This window comes from Salvia miltiorrhiza, chromosome 7 (genome assembly GCF_028751815.1).
Source record: "Salvia miltiorrhiza cultivar Shanhuang (shh) chromosome 7, IMPLAD_Smil_shh, whole genome shotgun sequence".
Taxonomy (NCBI): Eukaryota; Viridiplantae; Streptophyta; class Magnoliopsida; order Lamiales; family Lamiaceae; genus Salvia; species Salvia miltiorrhiza.
The window spans coordinates 26,529,312-26,546,384 of NC_080393.1; the positions used below are offsets into that span (position 1 = coordinate 26,529,312).

Here is a 17,073-nt window from a genome sequence, read left to right on the forward strand (position 1 = left end):
TTTTAAGATGTATTTGAAATAAGAAATATTTGCAGTAAAATACATGAACTTTAAACAAATTTTGATTTTTCAATTCACAAATACATAAAATTTTGCCACCTTTATTATCCCTCATACTAAGAGCATCACCAACGCTGGGTGCGAAGGCCGGATCGAACCCGGCCTATCGCACCCAGCGGCGTTGCTGCACCCGGGTGCGAAGGGAGGGGGGCGATGGAACGCACCAGGCTGCTGTGGGAGCGAAGGAGGGGGCGTGTTTACACGCGCCCCTTTTCAAACCAAAAAAAAAAGGAAAATTGAAAAAAAAATTAAAATCGGCAGTAGCCGTTTTATTTGTATCCGTTGGCTTTTTTTTTTTAAATTCTTATAGCACCTCTATATATATATCAACAAATACCTCAAACATTCATCATTCTCCTCATTTTCTTCTTCATCTTCTACTTATATTATTTCAACAAATAGCAATGGAAGGCGATTGGAGCAACTATTGGCGTGAACACCCTCAAAATCCATCCCCCGGCGAATCAAATGCTTCCAGGCAAGGATTCTCGCCGTTCACGCAAGAATCGAATGCCTTTCAAGCGGCGGCCACCAATTTGAACCCCCGCTTTGCCGCCGTTGCCGACCCCGAGCCCGACGTGGAGGAGATTGCTTCTATGCCGGCGGCCAAACGTAGCAACTATTATCCGCCAGAAACGGTGCTAATTTGTCGTTTGTATTGCGAGCACACCCACGACTCTGTGGTGGGTGTCGACCAAAAAGGGGCGAAGTTTTGGGGCTCCCTCTGCACCCAATACAACGCTGAAAAGCCCCGAGGACCTATTTCACGCGACGTCACGCAAATCAAATCTCACTTTCTACGGGTGGCGAATGATTCGAAGAGGTTTGAGGCCATGCACAAAAAATGTCACGATCAATGGAAATCAGGCATGAGTGATGGTCAAATCGTGGAGCAAGCAGACGCAATGTGGCTAGCCGAGTACCGTGTTCCGTTCCGGTATCCGCATGCATGGAAGATCTTGCGCGAGTCCAAGAAATTTGCAAGTCTCGGCGAGGATGTTCACTCCGATGTCCATTCGGACAAACGATCAAAGGGCTCCGACGGTCTTCCCACAACGACTTCTAGCGACGCGAGTATCTCCACCCGGCCCCAAGGGCAAAAGGCGGCCAAGAGAGACAAACGGAAAGGCAAGAAAAAGGCCGAAGAGACGTCGGAGGATAACCAAAAAGCTCTCGGGTACATGGCGAATATGGTGACTGCAATGGAAACGTTCTCCCAAGTTCAACGTGACCTCGCCGATAGCATGTTGATGAGCCGGGACACCTCTCAAATGAATCCCGACGAATTGGCGTTTCACATGTGCAAGGTGGCGGAGATCAAGCAACGAAACAACATCCGCTAGATTTTTAGGATTTTTTATTTTATGTTTGTTTTAATTTAAGTAATTTAGGATTTTAATTTCTTGTATTGCAACTTTATTTCAATCAATGTAGGATTTGAATTTTAATTCAATGAAATTTTAATTTATCAATTATTGTAAATTTAAAATGGAAACTAGAATAAAACTAATTCAAAAATAAAATAAAATCTATTGCACCCAAGTGAGTGCAATACCATTGTTGGAGTGGGTGCAAGCGTTGGTGATGCTCTAAGGCATAAAAAATTCTAAGTCAAAAGCCCTAAAATCAGCTTTTATTTGGGGTATTTCATGCTCGTGGGAAGAATTAGAAAAAATCAAAAGATGGTGTGTGTTTTTTTTTTCAAATTTTAAATGTTATGGAAAAAACCAAAATTTAGTGAAAGTTCATGTATTTTATAAAAATTATCCCTTAAAATAAATATGTTTCCACATTGGATTTGTATTAAAATTCAATAATTCAGAACCTACATAAAATTATTATTAAATTTCACTATTTGAAAATTGATACAAAATGGATTACACCTAATAATTATTTATCCAACCACAATAAATTCTTATTTGATTTGGGAAAATAATACTATCCGTACATGATAAAGTATGGTCTTTTTGACATTTTTGCCCGTCTACAATAAGTGTTGTATTTTCATTCGAGAACATATACCTTATACTTTTATCCTATTCATACACAATATTTACAAATATTTATCTCACAAACCATGTACTCCCTCCATCTCTTAACTACTATCCTAGTTTGTTTCGGCACGAGAATTTAGGTGTGTATGATTAAAGTGTAAAAAATTACTAAAAAATAGTGGAGCCTACTTTTATTTTGTGAGATGAATAGAATTAAAATAGAGATGATTAAAAGATAAAAATATAAAAAAGTGATGGAACCCACATTTTATCGGGTTTGTGTTTTTTTTTTTTTTTTTTGAAAAAGACCAGGTTTGTGTTTCAATTATCTCATCAACTTTCATCTTCTTTCTAAAATCCAACTGCCTATGTATGATCATGTGTTGAATGCCCTTCTTTTGGGGAAATCTTTTCGTATGTATTAATTACGCTCCAACTTCGCTCAACTTAAGTATAAAAAATATTAAAAAGAACTTTAAAGTTCTTTGCCTAAAATCGTAGTTTTCAAAATATCTGCTCTAATTTATATATATAAGGCATACAAACTTTTTTCCAGTATAGCTGTCTAGCTGAATTCGATCGATAATAATAAGGGTGTATTCTATTTGCCTCATAAATTCATCGTGAGAAAAAGAGATATAACAAATTATTTTTCTTTTAGATGTCATATTTTTTTTTCCTCATTTCCTTTAAAAAATATAATTTTATTATTTTTCATTCATTCTTTTTATTCCAATGAGAAATAATATTATTCTTTCATTTTTGATATGATAATATTATCTCTCTTTGAAGTGAAAATGATGAATGAGAAAAAATTAAATTTTATTTTGTAGGAAATATTTTAATAAAGTTGTTGTAAGTAGAATAGAGTAAAATTTGTAGAGGTAGTATTAATATAAAAAAGTAGAATAAAAGTATATTTTATAATTAAATATAGAAAATAAAGTATGTTTTGTGAATATATTAATTGAAGCGTACATTCACGGAGCAGCAGCAACACGTGACAAAAGAACCGCAGACTGTTCCTTCTTCTTTTCAGCCCTCCAATTATAAAAGAATATCAATCCTTACAATCTAGTACAAACCCCCCATCGTCTCTAATCCACTACTCATCTCTCTCTCTCTCTCTCTCAACATATCATTCCTTCTAAAATACTTTCATCCAGAGAGAGAGAAATGGTAAGTGCCTTGGTTGCCCTTTTGTTGCCTAGCTTGTACTTTGATGCGAGTTTTTTGTAGTTAGAAATTTGCTGTAACCGATGACTGATTAAGGCGTGTTTGGTTGCAGGAAATGGAAAACCAATTATGGGAGGGATATGTTGATTGGAGAGGCAAAGCTGCTGTCAGAACCAAACATGGCGGCATGAGGGCTGCCTTCTTTGTTTTAGGTAATTAAGATAACCAAAACCAAATACTAATATCTTGCAACTGCTGCTATCCAACCACACACACTCAACGTGAAAGAAAAAATTAAAAAGGCCACTTTCAAGTTGTGCATGATCTCAACCAACATCTTCACTTTTCACAAAACAACAAAAACGTAGAAATCAAACTTCCTAATTTGATACTCCTATGTTATTTCAATATCACAAAGTATTCACTTTCATTTAATCTAATCTAAAATTTGGATATGATGATCAGTTGTGGAGGTATTGGAGAATTTGGCGTACCTGGCGAATGCAAGCAACTTGGTGTTGTACCTTTCGCAATACATGCATTTTTCGCCGTCGCAGGCGGCCAACTCCGTCACCAATTTTATGGGCACGGCGTTTCTTTTAGCCCTTCTTGGTGGCTTCTTATCCGACGCTTTCTTCACCACATACCTCATATACATAATTAGTGCCATGACTGAGTTCCTGGTGAGTTTATTTCTTTTAAATCCTTTTCAATTTCGTTTTTATTATTGACCTCTACTCTATATTCAAATTAAATTACAATATTGCAAGTGGGATTCAGTAATTGCTTGTCTTGTGTTTCGTCCTATCTAGGCACCGTATCAATTTGTAGACACAAATCCCACTCAAAATGTTGCAAATTGTGAACTATATATCGCACATTTTTAAAGTTTTATACTAACATTTTTATTATTACTATTTAATACTCGTACACTCTTATTTCATTTATTTCACCCTCAGAAATGAGATACGCGAAGTTTGATTTACTTATATATTTAATCTCTCGTCTTATTTGTGGGTGTGTGTGTTCTTAAGATTTAATCTAAATAATTAATTTAATACGGGAAATTGCGATTTTGTTTTTTCTTGTGGCAAATAAAATTTGAAATTTCGGTTTCCACACAGAAATAGAATTAGTTATCTCGGTCGATTTGATAGATCTTATGGATTTCAAATTCACTGTACATATCACACAATAGAAAATATGATTGTTTATATTTTCAGTGCTAACACACAGAATATAAAATTACTATACTATCCTAATCAATCAGAATTAGTGACAGTACTAATATGTGATGTGATAGATATTTGATATCTTAATGCCCTTGGAGCACCAAAATCTTGTAGGAACAACATTATCCACATTAGAATATTTGTTCTCGATCTAGACATTTTTAAAAGTTCAATGTAATAAATAAATAATTTATTATTGTAAATAATTTGGAGCAACACAATCAAACATAGTGTAAAACTCCTCTAAAAGCCCCCATGCCATTTGTTATTTTAAATAAAGACAAAGGCCAAGAGGCAAACTTCATTTTAGTTTAGTTCGATGAAAATATCTTATGTAGTTATGATTTGTTATCGTTTAACTTGATAAGACATCATGTGTCATGCCTCAAGCCTTATTACCACTAGTTTGCTCACTTTCTATTCCCTTCCATTCACGTAACACTTATGACGTCTTTTACATTCGATATTTACTAATATTTTATTTAGAATTAGAAGTAGAAATTTATTACACCATATATGATAAATGATATAGTTCGAACCAAAAGTGATGTAATAAAAAAAATATGAAGCTTACCTCGAACAACAAGTACATTTAAATTAATATGTTTATCTTTTGTTTCTGACATTTAAAGAAATCTTCATCCCAAGCCAAAAAAAGTTTGAGATGGTTATTATACGGGACTCGATAGTTCAATTTTAATTTGATCTAATAATTTCAGATTACGAAAGAATCACCAAATTCTATAGTTAAATCGCTTAATAAATACTCTTTCCGTTCCATTAGTAATGTCAAAATTATTATATTGGAATGTTTCACTAATAATATCACATATTTTTTCAGTAAAAATTAACTATTTAAAATATTATTAATGGTTGGTTCAACTCACTTTATACATCATTCACTTAAAATAATATTTTTTTAGAATACTTAAAATAATTCTTAAATATCTTTCATCAACTCACTTTCTACACTAACTATATATGTTTTTTTAATTGTTGTGTTAAAAAATAATGAGACATTATTAATATATAGGACGGATGTAGTAATGATTAACGCATAAAAGGCTTCTATATATGATTAATGATTAACCTTAATGTTAGTTGAGGAACAGGTGTCTGGTTACAGTTTTGTTAAGTGTCTTTATTGATTGATAGCTACGTCCAATTAGTATTTAGCCAACCTAATGTTCCACACTTCTTAGGGCCAAATCACAATGTTCACATTGATTTTACAGACAATATCATAAACACTACTCCACTTGAAAACATCTTTTAATTTTGGGCCGGTAAGACATGTGATGTGAGCGCCAATTAGACTCTGACCCTATAAAGGCAATTTTGGAAAAATCTTGAATGATTCCATCATGTGAAGGGGGAGATAAATCTTGACCTGCCCCAGCCCGAGCCTAGAGATCAAATTCATCTAATCTAATCCTATTCAATTTTTTATCAACACTAATTAGTAGTAGTATATAATACTTCTAATATATATTCTTTAAATAAATTTAGTTTGAATTATTTTTCTTTTTTCCTATAAAAATCCTAATATTTTGTTTTAAAATTTTGATATTATTTCATGTTGTTTTTTGTTTTTTCTTTATCAAATAAGTTAATTGAATTCAAAATTATCTGTAGTGAACTTATAAAAGAAATTGATAAAATTTAAGTTTTAAATGTAAAATTCTTTACGATCATTTATTTCTATTTTTCTTTGTGTGACGCGAATTGTTTATCTCATTGATATTTTTAAATTATAGTAATTTTATTTTAGTTATGTGAATGAATTATTAATAGCTGATAAAAAAATATTATTGTCAATGTAATTTGAGCAAAACTACTATATACTATATCTCAGTGGACTATATTTCATTTCTTTTTTGTCTGATATATGTTATTCCTATTAACTTATTAACAACCATTTAGTATATTTTTTTTTGTGAAGAATATTAATCCATGTTAAGAAAATGTATCAATTTTTTTGAAATACCAAGTCAGTTGATTACTTTAAATTTCATCATGTAAGTTATTAGAACTAGAACATGTTGATATTTGATTAATTTTTAGTATACATGACATCGAATGGATGAATTTGTAATTGTTATGAGTGAAGATTTCATGCAACAATTAATTTAAGAATACGAAAAATACATGCATAAAAGAGAAATGTTATGATAGAGGTTAAGATTATTGTTGATGATTGTGCGTGTGATAGGGTCTAATAATATTGACAATGCAAGCAAAGTCAAGTTCGCTACAACCCCCAAAATGTGGGCGAAAATTACAAGGAGAAACGGAATGCTCGCAAGTTGAAGGTGCAAAGGCTGTGCTTCTCTTCTCAGGCCTATATTTGGTGGCGCTGGGCGTGGGAGGCATCAAGGGTTCGCTGCCGGCGCACGGAGCCGAGCAGTTCGACGGCAGCACGCCACGTGGCAGGAAGCAAAGATCGAGTTTCTTCAACTACTTCGTCTTCTCCCTGGCGGCTGGCTCCCTCATCGCCGTCACACTAGTCGTGTGGATTGAAGACAACATTGGGTGGCAATGGGGATTCGGAATCTCCACGCTCACCATACTCTTGTCCGTGCCCATATTCCTAGCTGGTTCCACATTTTATAGGAACAAGATCCCTCGAGGAAGCCCTCTCACCACCATATCTAAGGTATGTTATCCTTATCATTAATTTCATGCTAATTACCTCATTAGCTAAGCTTAAGCTTGAGGATATAAAATAATGATACACAATGCATCTCTCCTAATTAAATCTTAATTGAGATTAATAAATATGCCCGAATATATATGCACAAGTATATAAAATAGAGTCGACACATCAAAATATCAATTCTTATATAGTAAAAACAAAAAATATAAAAAACTTACCTATTAACCATTTTTTATTTAAAAAAATAATTTTGCCTCTATCATTAATTTTTCAATACACTCTTCTCCTCTCTCCGGCTGCATCTCTCTCCGTGTATACGTATTGTATCTTCAAAGTAGACAAAAACCGATTTGAAAGCTGACTCATATTCACGCAAGTAGGGCTTCTTGAAGAGAAGAGAATTTCCTTTCATTCGCTAGCTACGTGATCAACACTCCCATTTTCTTCTTTCCACGATCCGATCAAACACGCGCCAATGATTTAGTGATTTGCTATGAGCCGTCAGATTTAGAAACGGCAGAGGCGCAGCCGACTCCTCCTGGTCCCGCCGTTGCCATAACCAATCCGTCGGCGCCGGCGAAATGCATCCCGTTTGGAGTCCATGTCGTGATACCCTCAGCGTCAAGAATCGTGCCTCCACTGTCGCATAATGCCCTCTGCCTAGCCATCGAGTGAATCGCGTATGAATAATTAATGTAATGTGGTGAAATTTTTGCTCTGGAGAATTTTCATGCTTTCCATTGTCTTATGAGTAAATATCACTTTAAACTTCAAATTATTTTTGCACTATCAATTACTCCCTCCATCCCACGAATCTTGACATGTATTCTTTTTTGGGCCGTCACATGAATCTTGACACGTTTCTAAATATTATTATCTTCTATCTCCTACTTTATTACCTTCTCTCTCCTATTTTATCACTTTATTACCTTCTCTCTCCTACTTTATCACATTCTCTCTCCTAATTTATCATTTTTATACTTTATTACCTACATACTTAAAACACTAATCTACAACTCCTTAATTCTCGTGCCGAAACCAAACGTGTCAAGATTCGTGGGACGGAGAGAGTATATTTTAAACTATCAAAATAATTTTTTAGAACCTGCAATTTTGTGTCAGTTGTACCATTCGCCTATTTTTTAGTTCCGAATTTTGACGTGGCTTTCTGAATGTTACGGTGTATTTAATTTTTTTTTTAAAACCTGCGTTGTATAAAACGACGTAATTAATGCATTACTAATTGTAAATTCAAAGGGTACGTGAAAGATGAATAAAGGTTACAATTGATACAAAATTAATAATTTAAGGTTTAAAAAAAATATTTTTAATAATTAACAGTGCAAAAATAATTTAATATTTAAAGTGATATTTACTCTTATCTTATTTATAGATTTTGTTGATTTATATGTTATAGATGTTTGACCGAAAATACCTATTCTTGATGAATCCTAACTAGAAATTGGTGTGGTAGTTGAGTTTAGAGTCGACCCCTAATAATGACTTGTTCTGACAGGTCGTGATCGGTTCCTTGGTAAATTGGTGCACGCCTCGAAGTTCTAGCAACGCCGTGGCGAGCAGCCCGGCGGAAGAAGGAGGTGGAGATGGAAGCACCAAAAAAGAATCTCCATCAGAAACCCTCAAATTCCTCAACTACTCTGCGCAACAAGTGGAGGAAGTGAAGATCGTCCTCAAAGTCCTCCCAATCTTCGGCTGCACCATAGTCCTCAACTGCTGCCTCGCGCAGCTCTCCACCTTCTCCGTCCAACAAGCCGCCACCATGGACACCAACCTCGGCCCGCTCAAACTCCCGCCGGCGTCCCTCCCGGTCTTCCCCGTCGTCTTCATCATGATCATCGCCCCGCTCTACGACCACGCCATCGTGCCCTTGGCGCGCAGGCTCACCAAATCGGAGATGGGGATTTCCCACCTCCAACGCATCGGCGCCGGACTATTCATCTCCGTCGTGGCCATGGCCGCCGCGGCACTGGTGGAGACGAAGCGCAGGAGAGTGGCTGGCCACCACGTGGACTCGACGGCGCCGCTGCCGCTGACGTTTCTGTGGATCGCGTTTCAGTACTTGCTCCTGGGATCGGCCGATCTGTTCACGTTAGCCGGGCTGCTGGAGTTCTTCTTCACGGAGGCGCCGTTTAGCATGAGATCGCTGGCGACTTCCTTGTCCTTCGCGTCGCTAGCCATGGGGTATTACCTCAGCACGGTTATCGTGTCAGTGGTCAACGGCGTCACGGCCGGGCAGCCCTGGCTCGCCGGCGCCAACTTGAATCACTATCAGCTGCATAAGTTTTACTGGCTAATGTGCGCCTTGAGCGGATTGAACTTGTTGCACTATCTTTTCTGGGCTGCTAAGTACAAGTACAAATCACCACATACCACGGCCTGATCATATGTGTCTATGAGATATTGCTTAATGCAGTTGGATATAATTGACAATTTCATGTAGATTAATATCAATATCATGTCTCACTTTCTAATCACCCACTAGAACATGCACATGTTACATTTTTACATCTTCCATCAACTAAAACATGACAACAACTGTAGTCTGCACATGTCTCATCCAACAGATCTATTCACTTCTTCTAAATGTCAGACAACAATGAAATAAATGTGGAGAGAACAGCAGAAAAAATAAATTTTCATGGCTGAATTGGGCCATGCACAATGCAGCTGGCTCATAATGGTCTACCAGATACAATTATTGTATTGTAGGGGTCGCAATGATATGCATATAACTTGTTTTAATAGACAATGATATCAAAGAAAGAGAATGATTTCTACCAATCAGAGGTGTTTACATGCATGGGATATTCCGTTGTAACATCCCAATTTCGTGCTTTAATTATCTCATTACTACGTAATATATAAAGGAGGACCTGATTAGTTGAAATGCAAGACTAAACTATGATTTTGTGACCATATCTTACATTAACGAATTCATGCATATAATGACCAATGTACTTAATTTTGTGTCTCATTTTGCAGGTATAGGAAGTATTATAAGTTTTAATTATATGCTAATTAAGGACATGACAAATCGGGAAAAATCACACAAATATATTCATACCAAATTAATAAGAAACGGAAAGTTAACATACATAATTTTTATACTTTGGTAGAATGAAATTATTTATTAAGCATTTGAAAATCAAGAATTCATGCATGTAAGTGCTCCCAATTAAACAGAGCTCACTGAATTCTAATCCAAGCACATTCGCTAGGGACTCCCCGGTGCACCACAAACACCATATAATACCCCGGGGGTGCAACGTTTTCCGTTGGAGGCGCATGCACAGTAACCCTGTGTGTGAAAGAAGATATCTGCTGTCCACTGGCGATGTACAACACCAGCAGCCTCTGGTTCATGGCGAAAGAGTGTGTGGTAAACGAGGGTGCAACCATTGTTACGGTGCACTCTCCCTCAAGCTGCATGAGGCTGAAGGTGATGGAGAAATTCTGGCCGTAGGATACGGTCAAACTATCTGTGGGGCCCTCCACCGACAGTATCGAAGGGCGAAGGTGTATGTGCTCCGATCCCAAGTAGGGTGGTGAAAAGGCTTCTAGGCTGAGCTCTGTGGGGTACCTGACGCCTGTGAAGTTGTACCGCACGTGCGGATTGCTTCCGCCCACTAGTATCCTGCCATCTGGCAACAACGTCGCTGTTGAGTGGTAGAGTCTGGGTATTGCGGTGGGATTGAGCACAATAAATCTTTTCCTCCAGTCGGGCTGGGCCGGGGTGTAGAGGAGCGGGTTGAGAACCGGGTCAACCGCCGAGTCCCATCCGGCGGTACCCTTTCCGGCTCCGTTGAGAATGATGACGTCAGCGGTTGGTAAAAGCAGCATATCGGGCATAACCCGATCCATGGGCATGAACTCCATTCTCCATTCCGGATCCGGATCCGTTACGCGTAAGCGCCCACACGAGCTCGAAGCGGCCACGTAGATTCCCTGGGCCGCCATGGTGTAAGCGCCACCCCTCGCACCGCCGCACACCATGACCTCGACGGCGGAGATCTGCGGCTTCAGCCTCAGCGGCAGCATCACCGACGACCCCGTCGCCGGATAACTTCTCTTTTCGCCGGGAATCGGCGGGAATTCTCTCAAGACCTGATTCCTTTTATAATCCAACAAAACGGAGCGCTGATTGGCGAAGACGAAGAGGTTTCCGTCGGGGAGAAGATGCAAGAAGGGATATAGATTGTTCTCTTCTCCGGGGTCGGTGGTTTCGCTCAAGAAAGAAAAGTAGAAAACGGATTCTTGAAGATTCTTGGGGAAGAACTCGTAGCTGAAGGCCTTCCTCCCGCCGACGATGATGAGACGGCCGTCGGGGAGAATGTGGTCGGAGGCGTACCATCTCTGAACCGTGAGATTCTGGGGCAGCTCGATCCAATCGCAGAGCTCGTCGTCGCATGGGGTGAAGGTGCGTACCTTGTGATCACCGGCGTGGTAGCCGCCGGTTTGAATGAGGGCGCCGTGGGAGTCGAGGGCGCCGGAGGAGCACCAGACGTTGGTTTGGACCATGAGGGGGCGGAAGGTGTTGGAAGCGACGTCGTAGAGGATGGAATGCGCCGTGCAGTCCTCGGAAATGGCTTCGTCGTTGTGGCGGCATTTGCCGAAGGGGAGGGTTACTTGGGAGGGCCCGAAATCGGTGCGGTCGAAGATCATCACCTTGTTGTTGTGGAAGAGCTGCATGTGCATGGCCGAGATGCCCACCGATCTGTGTAGGACTTTCCATGTTCCGCCGCCGCGCCGGAATGGGTATGACCAACACAGAGTCAAGAGAGAGATAGCCAGAATGAGAGAGAAAGTAAGAGATGGAGATGCCATGCCAAATTCGATTTTGTATTTTTTGGGTGCTGAGTGATGATTATGACTCTTTCTCCTTGTTTTTCAAATATTTTGAGTTGCACTAGTCTTGCAGACTAGAAAGCTATTTATTGATATTGCTCACAAATTATCCCAACTTCACTACTTATTTTGTTTGCTGAATTGGGTAAATCCATTGATCCACGCGAGGGAATATGGTTCCAATTTATTAATTCCCTTTTAATAAATTTTTATTTTTGATTGGCAATCATTCAGCAGTCAAGATAAAATATCAAACACAATGCGATTTACTTTTTTTTTTTTTTCACACTTTCGAACTTTAGAAATCGTGTATTTTTGTAAATTTTCATCTCTCTCTTTCTTACTAATATCTTGCTGAAATCAGCATCACTCGCAGCAGAAAACTGGTTTATTCACCAACCGTTATTACCATATTCAGTTGGACTCATAATTTATTTGCCTCGTTGTGCATATATATATATGGTATGTTTTACATTCATTCTTCCATCATTAACATAACCAAATAAAGCACACTACATATCTTAGGTGATGCAATCCGTCAAAAAAAAATTAACTGAATGAATAAGCTAGAATAGGCTTAGGGTAGAAACAATGCAAACACACTATTTCAATATATCACATTTAAGTGATCGCATATGACGATTCCAATATTGTCAACGTTGATCCACAAACGAATAGATACATAGTGTTGGTGAAAACCTAATTCCGTGTGCATCCGTTGCTGCAGGAATGAGACGAGATGAGATGAGATGTTCTTCTCCACCTACGATGTACTGGCGCCCATTGACAAGCCCCTCACAGCAACTTTGACGGCACCAACGACGCTTAATTGTCTCATCTCCGGGCTCAACCCATGTCTCTCGTCATTCCTGCAACGATCGTCTATCTGAATCCCGACAAAGAATGCTACCTGCGTGTTCCGTCACCGGATCAAAGAGACGCGTTAAATGTACACCAAATATTGCAGAGTGTAACTAGATAAACGACGCAGCTGAAGTTACCAGGAAAGAAATGTATACTACTTAACATCTTAAAAGCAAAAACACATATTCTAGGAAGAGGAAAAAGTTAAAAGCCTGTATTGTATTGTCACAATCTATGTGTTAGTCAGTTTAGTTATGTAAGAAAGCCACAGTTCACCTATAGGGGTTGCAAAATTACCCCGTGAGTGGTGTGTGGTACGTGAAATGAATATTCATTCATGTGCCTTACATTTAATTCTTGCAAGATTGAGACAACTTGCGACTGCGAAACTCAACTAAAATGGAGACAGGACCCTCTCAATAAAGATCGTATACTGGATAAGAACCGAGTCTTGACAAGAGAGACAGAGCAATTGTAGCAAAGCTGAACACTAGATTCCAATGGAATCAGTTTGTGGTGCACAAATGTATCTTTGTAATTTACACGATGAAATTTATGATTGCAGAAATAGATTTAGTGCAGAAAGAACAGAACAAAGATAAAAGTTTTATTTATGATTAGAAAGTGACAAGAAGCATTTGAAATATAATAATGATCTTGAGCTCCATGAAAAACCTTCGCACACAAATAAAATTACCTTTCCCGATGCGTTCCGCACTGGAGAAATGTGAAGAAAATTCCAAAAAGATGTCCTATCTTTTCTGCAAGCAGCAATGAAGAGGTAAGGTCAGATATAGAATATTCTTCAATGAAGTTAGCTGTTAAATAAGATGCAGTGCGAGTCATCAACCTGTAGTTTAGGATACGTACTGTACAAGCTTGCTGGTCACGAATGCATTCCTTTATCTGCAAATTTAAACCAGAAATTAAATCTTCTAACCTAAGTTTTTGGATTGGAGCGTGGCCGGAACTTAGGTAACCAAATTTTTGAAAACGATACCGAACTAATCACAAGTATGAGCAGAGCCAGTATTTTTCAAGGAGCCCCAAGATTTAGTAATTAATGAAATGTTTATGATCAAAAGCGAATTATAGAAAATGCTTCTTTACCTCAAATTGTGTGGTTGGGTCTGTATGAGCCCCACTCAAGAACCGGCAATTTCGCCCCAGTACTTCATGCCTAGCATAGCCTGTCCGGAAAAGAAGGGAAAGTTCGCACTTGATCAGATTGAGCAGATAAATATTCAGAATTTAGAAGATCTCTCATTTGATTAGATAATAGCGATTTGATAGATTGACGTGCCTGTCAGTTTCAGGAATGCCTCACTTGCATACACTATAGGCAAGTCAGGTAAGAGCGCATCCGTTCTGTGACGTAGCATGTCACCAAGAAAAGGAAGTAGCTAAAGTCAGCAAAATTATGTGTCCTAAAAAGTATTTATATGAAGACAGGATCATCTGAATAACAACGAACTCACAATACAAAGCTTTGTTTGATTCTACCGAGAGATATATTTAAGGATGAAACTAGCCGTGCGTTCCCTGTCGGGCAACATCTTTTTCCGCTGACCAATTTGCCTGTATACTCGCTGTAGTGTGTGAGAACAGACAAAATGTTGTTAATTGCAGCACCGGCCTTTGTCTTCTCTAGCTCATTTGCTTCACAAGGCTCGTTAATCCCATCTTCTGCAATTGAAAAAGTGTGTCAGCAGCCATGGTTATTTTATTTGTTACATTTACTTAATCGGTGGGAAGGGGGTCCAGGTGTTAATTTATAAACGCTCGTCAAATGTCTAGTCGTAAAGGGCAAATATGCGATGAATTGGCTTGATCACTACAATCAAACTAATTTTAGTATATAGAGAAACAAACCCACCAGTTAAACCACGAAAATGGTGATACGTAACTGTTTTGAAATTAACAATCAATCATCTCAACTACATGAATTGCATATACAATTAAGCAAAATAGCAACCAATTCAGCATCAAACACTAGACGTTAGATTTTAACTAAAAATAGAAATCAATTCAGCATCAAACATTAGATTTTAGCTCAAATAGCAATCAATTCAGTTTCAAACATTAGATTTTAACTCAATCAGCAATCAATTCAGCATCAAACATTAGATTTTAATTCAAAATAGCAATCATTTCAACATCAAACCTGAGACCACACCACATATACAGCTACTAAAACTTGCAGTCAGACACTACTAACCTTGATCATCAAGGCTAGAAACCGACTCCACGGAGGATGCACGTCCACGTTCCAAGATAGAATCCGAACAAACTTCCCTCCTACAACACCTGAAAACAGTATCCTCAGACGAACTCGTGTCACTCCTCAGGCGGAGTCCAGATAAGCTCGGCCTCCTGGAGAGAGGCACCTGAACCCCCACAAAATTAATGACCCTATCATCCTCCTTACTGAAAACAGGACACATTTGGAACAACATCCAAAACGGGGTGCCATCCTTCCTATAATTCAACAAAGTGATCTGCACAGCCCTCTCCTCCCTAATCGCCTCGCGAATCGCCATAACCGACCTCCTATCCGTCTCCGGACCCTGGAACATCCTCCCGTTCCTCCCAACCACCTCCTCTCTGGAATAACCAACCATTTTCAAGAATCCCTTTGAAGCAAACACAATAGGGTGCCCAGGAACACAAGGATCGGTTATGGTGAAACAATCAGGAAATTCATTCAGAGCTTCCCTCACCCACACTGAGTATCTCAAATCAAATGACTTCTCACCCAATCCCAATTGTGATTCCATATCAAATACAGCAACTTCCCCTCAAAGATTGAATCTTTATGCCCAAAACTCAACCCCAATCCCAATCCCAATCCCATGTGTCGCTATCAGCTTCCCAGAAGCTCAATTAACAGCAGCTAAAATTCAGGGTTTTAAGTTTCAAGTTTCAACCCATAAGCAGCAAGAAACATAATAACCATGGAGAAAATACAAAGGACGAGGTCTTGATAATACTAAAAAAAGCACATAGATATTTCAGAAATTTGTGGATGGAAAAGGACATACAATAGGGAGGGATATGCTCGGTAAGATATTGGTAAACAATTATTGACGGTTTTAGCCATACAAGGAAACGGTGGTTGGGATGTGTTTACTGGTGTTGTGTGTGAGACTGCTTGCAGAATTGAGAGAAAGAGAGAGAGAAGAAGCAAGAGTATATATACAAGTTGATTGTTGTGAGAGGAAATATCTGAAGCAGACTACTCTTATTGAATGAACTAAAAGAGTTGAGATATACCCATCAATCGCTTTAGTTGCATGAATCAGAGTGGTAGCAACAAAACTTGAATTCTAATGTCTGAGAGAGAGAGAGAGAGCTGCAGTGACGCCTTCGCAAGCTCGCAACTATGGAGAATCACAAAATGGGCCAGATTTTTAGCTCTTCGACAATTCAATCACATCAGATTTGTGCAAAACTGCAAACGAAGACCAAAATCACGAGTGGGAGTTGCTTCTTCCCTTTAGCTATGCCTCTATCTATTTAATTATTGACAAAAAGATAACCATTGCCAATTATATCGGTTATTTTCTTTTAACAGATTATTATTATTATTAAACCACAATTTCTACTTCTACCGCACGAACTTGGAGTATGCTTCTTTCTTTTTACTTTATTTTTTCTTATTAGTAAAGAATAATTGAGGATAGGTACTCACTTAAAAATAATATGACAAATATTATTGCATTTCGTTGATACTAATGGTGACAAACATTTAGTTAATAGAATTTGTTCATTTGATATACATCACGTGAGATAGAGCTTACAGAAGTTTTCTGGTGAAGGTTTATTCGTATTTTGAAGGGTCAATTTGTCCCAAATTTGTTATAAGAGACACGTTATACGGTCATTTTTGTTGCTATTATGGACCAACTCTTCAATTAAAGATGAAATTTTATATTAAGCAAAATGACCTTAAAATGAAATTAAGAAATAAAAGTAGTATATAAAAGGCACACGTGTACATGGTACATTTACGTGTATTAATGAAATCGAATTATCGTTATTGAAGAAGTATTGGATTATACTATATGATTTTATTAGTAGCAATTTGTGACTTTAATGTTAACTCAATAGGAGTAGGTAGAGCAACAAAAACTAAAGACGAACAAACTTAAAAATGGAGGCTAATACTTATCCATCCACGTATTATTGAGTAGTCTGTAGTCCACACTCCATTTTATTTTGTGAG

The 17,073-nt window shown here is 38.1% G+C and overlaps 3 protein-coding genes across 3 annotated transcripts; 1 reads left to right on the top strand and 2 right to left on the bottom strand.

Annotated features, from left to right (window-relative positions):
* The first annotated feature begins 3,059 nt into the window (after positions 1-3,059).
* LOC130995721 (protein NRT1/ PTR FAMILY 4.6-like) lies at positions 3,060-9,613 on the top strand. Its single transcript, XM_057921117.1, has 5 exons — positions 3,060-3,233; positions 3,343-3,442; positions 3,696-3,913; positions 6,675-7,118; positions 8,635-9,613. The coding sequence occupies exons 1-5, from the start codon at positions 3,231-3,233 to the stop codon at positions 9,517-9,519; spliced, it is 1,650 nt and encodes a 549-aa protein (XP_057777100.1). The 5' UTR covers positions 3,060-3,230; the 3' UTR covers positions 9,520-9,613.
* Positions 9,614-10,178: 565 nt separating this feature from the next.
* LOC130995722 (aldehyde oxidase GLOX) lies at positions 10,179-12,424 on the bottom strand. The gene has a single exon (XM_057921118.1). It carries the CDS (start codon positions 11,961-11,963, stop codon positions 10,326-10,328), a length of 1,638 nt encoding a protein of 545 aa, XP_057777101.1. The 5' UTR covers positions 11,964-12,424; the 3' UTR covers positions 10,179-10,325.
* Positions 12,425-12,567: 143 nt separating this feature from the next.
* LOC130995723 (protein TWIN LOV 1) lies at positions 12,568-16,486 on the bottom strand. The gene is made up of 7 exons (XM_057921119.1): positions 15,067-16,486; positions 14,327-14,534; positions 14,152-14,216; positions 13,959-14,038; positions 13,699-13,754; positions 13,546-13,609; positions 12,568-12,894 (listed from the first exon to the last, which is right to left on the bottom strand). The coding sequence occupies exons 1-7, from the start codon at positions 15,623-15,625 to the stop codon at positions 12,748-12,750; spliced, it is 1,179 nt and encodes a 392-aa protein (XP_057777102.1). The 5' UTR covers positions 15,626-16,486; the 3' UTR covers positions 12,568-12,747.
* Positions 16,487-17,073: the final 587 nt, after the last annotated feature.

What these genes read in the sequence shown, in the direction of transcription:
- LOC130995723 (XM_057921119.1), bottom strand. Translation starts at nt 15,625, where the DNA reads ATGGAATCACAATTGGGATTGGGTGAGAAGTCATTTGATTTGAGATAC. An exon ending in GGCATTCCTGAAACTGACAG is followed by an intron (nt 14,039 to 14,151) that starts GCACGTCAATCT and finishes TTTTCCGGACAG; the next exon opens with GCTATGCTAGGCATGAAGTA. An exon ending in ACCCAACCACACAATTTGAG is followed by an intron (nt 13,755 to 13,958) that starts GTAAAGAAGCAT and finishes TTAAATTTGCAG; the next exon opens with ATAAAGGAATGCATTCGTGA.
- LOC130995722 (XM_057921118.1), bottom strand. Translation starts at nt 11,963, where the DNA reads ATGGCATCTCCATCTCTTACTTTCTCTCTCATTCTGGCTATCTCTCTC.
- LOC130995721 (XM_057921117.1), top strand. An exon ending in GGCTGCCTTCTTTGTTTTAG is followed by an intron (nt 3,443 to 3,695) that starts GTAATTAAGATA and finishes TATGATGATCAG; the next exon opens with TTGTGGAGGTATTGGAGAAT. An exon ending in CTCTCACCACCATATCTAAG is followed by an intron (nt 7,119 to 8,634) that starts GTATGTTATCCT and finishes TTGTTCTGACAG; the next exon opens with GTCGTGATCGGTTCCTTGGT.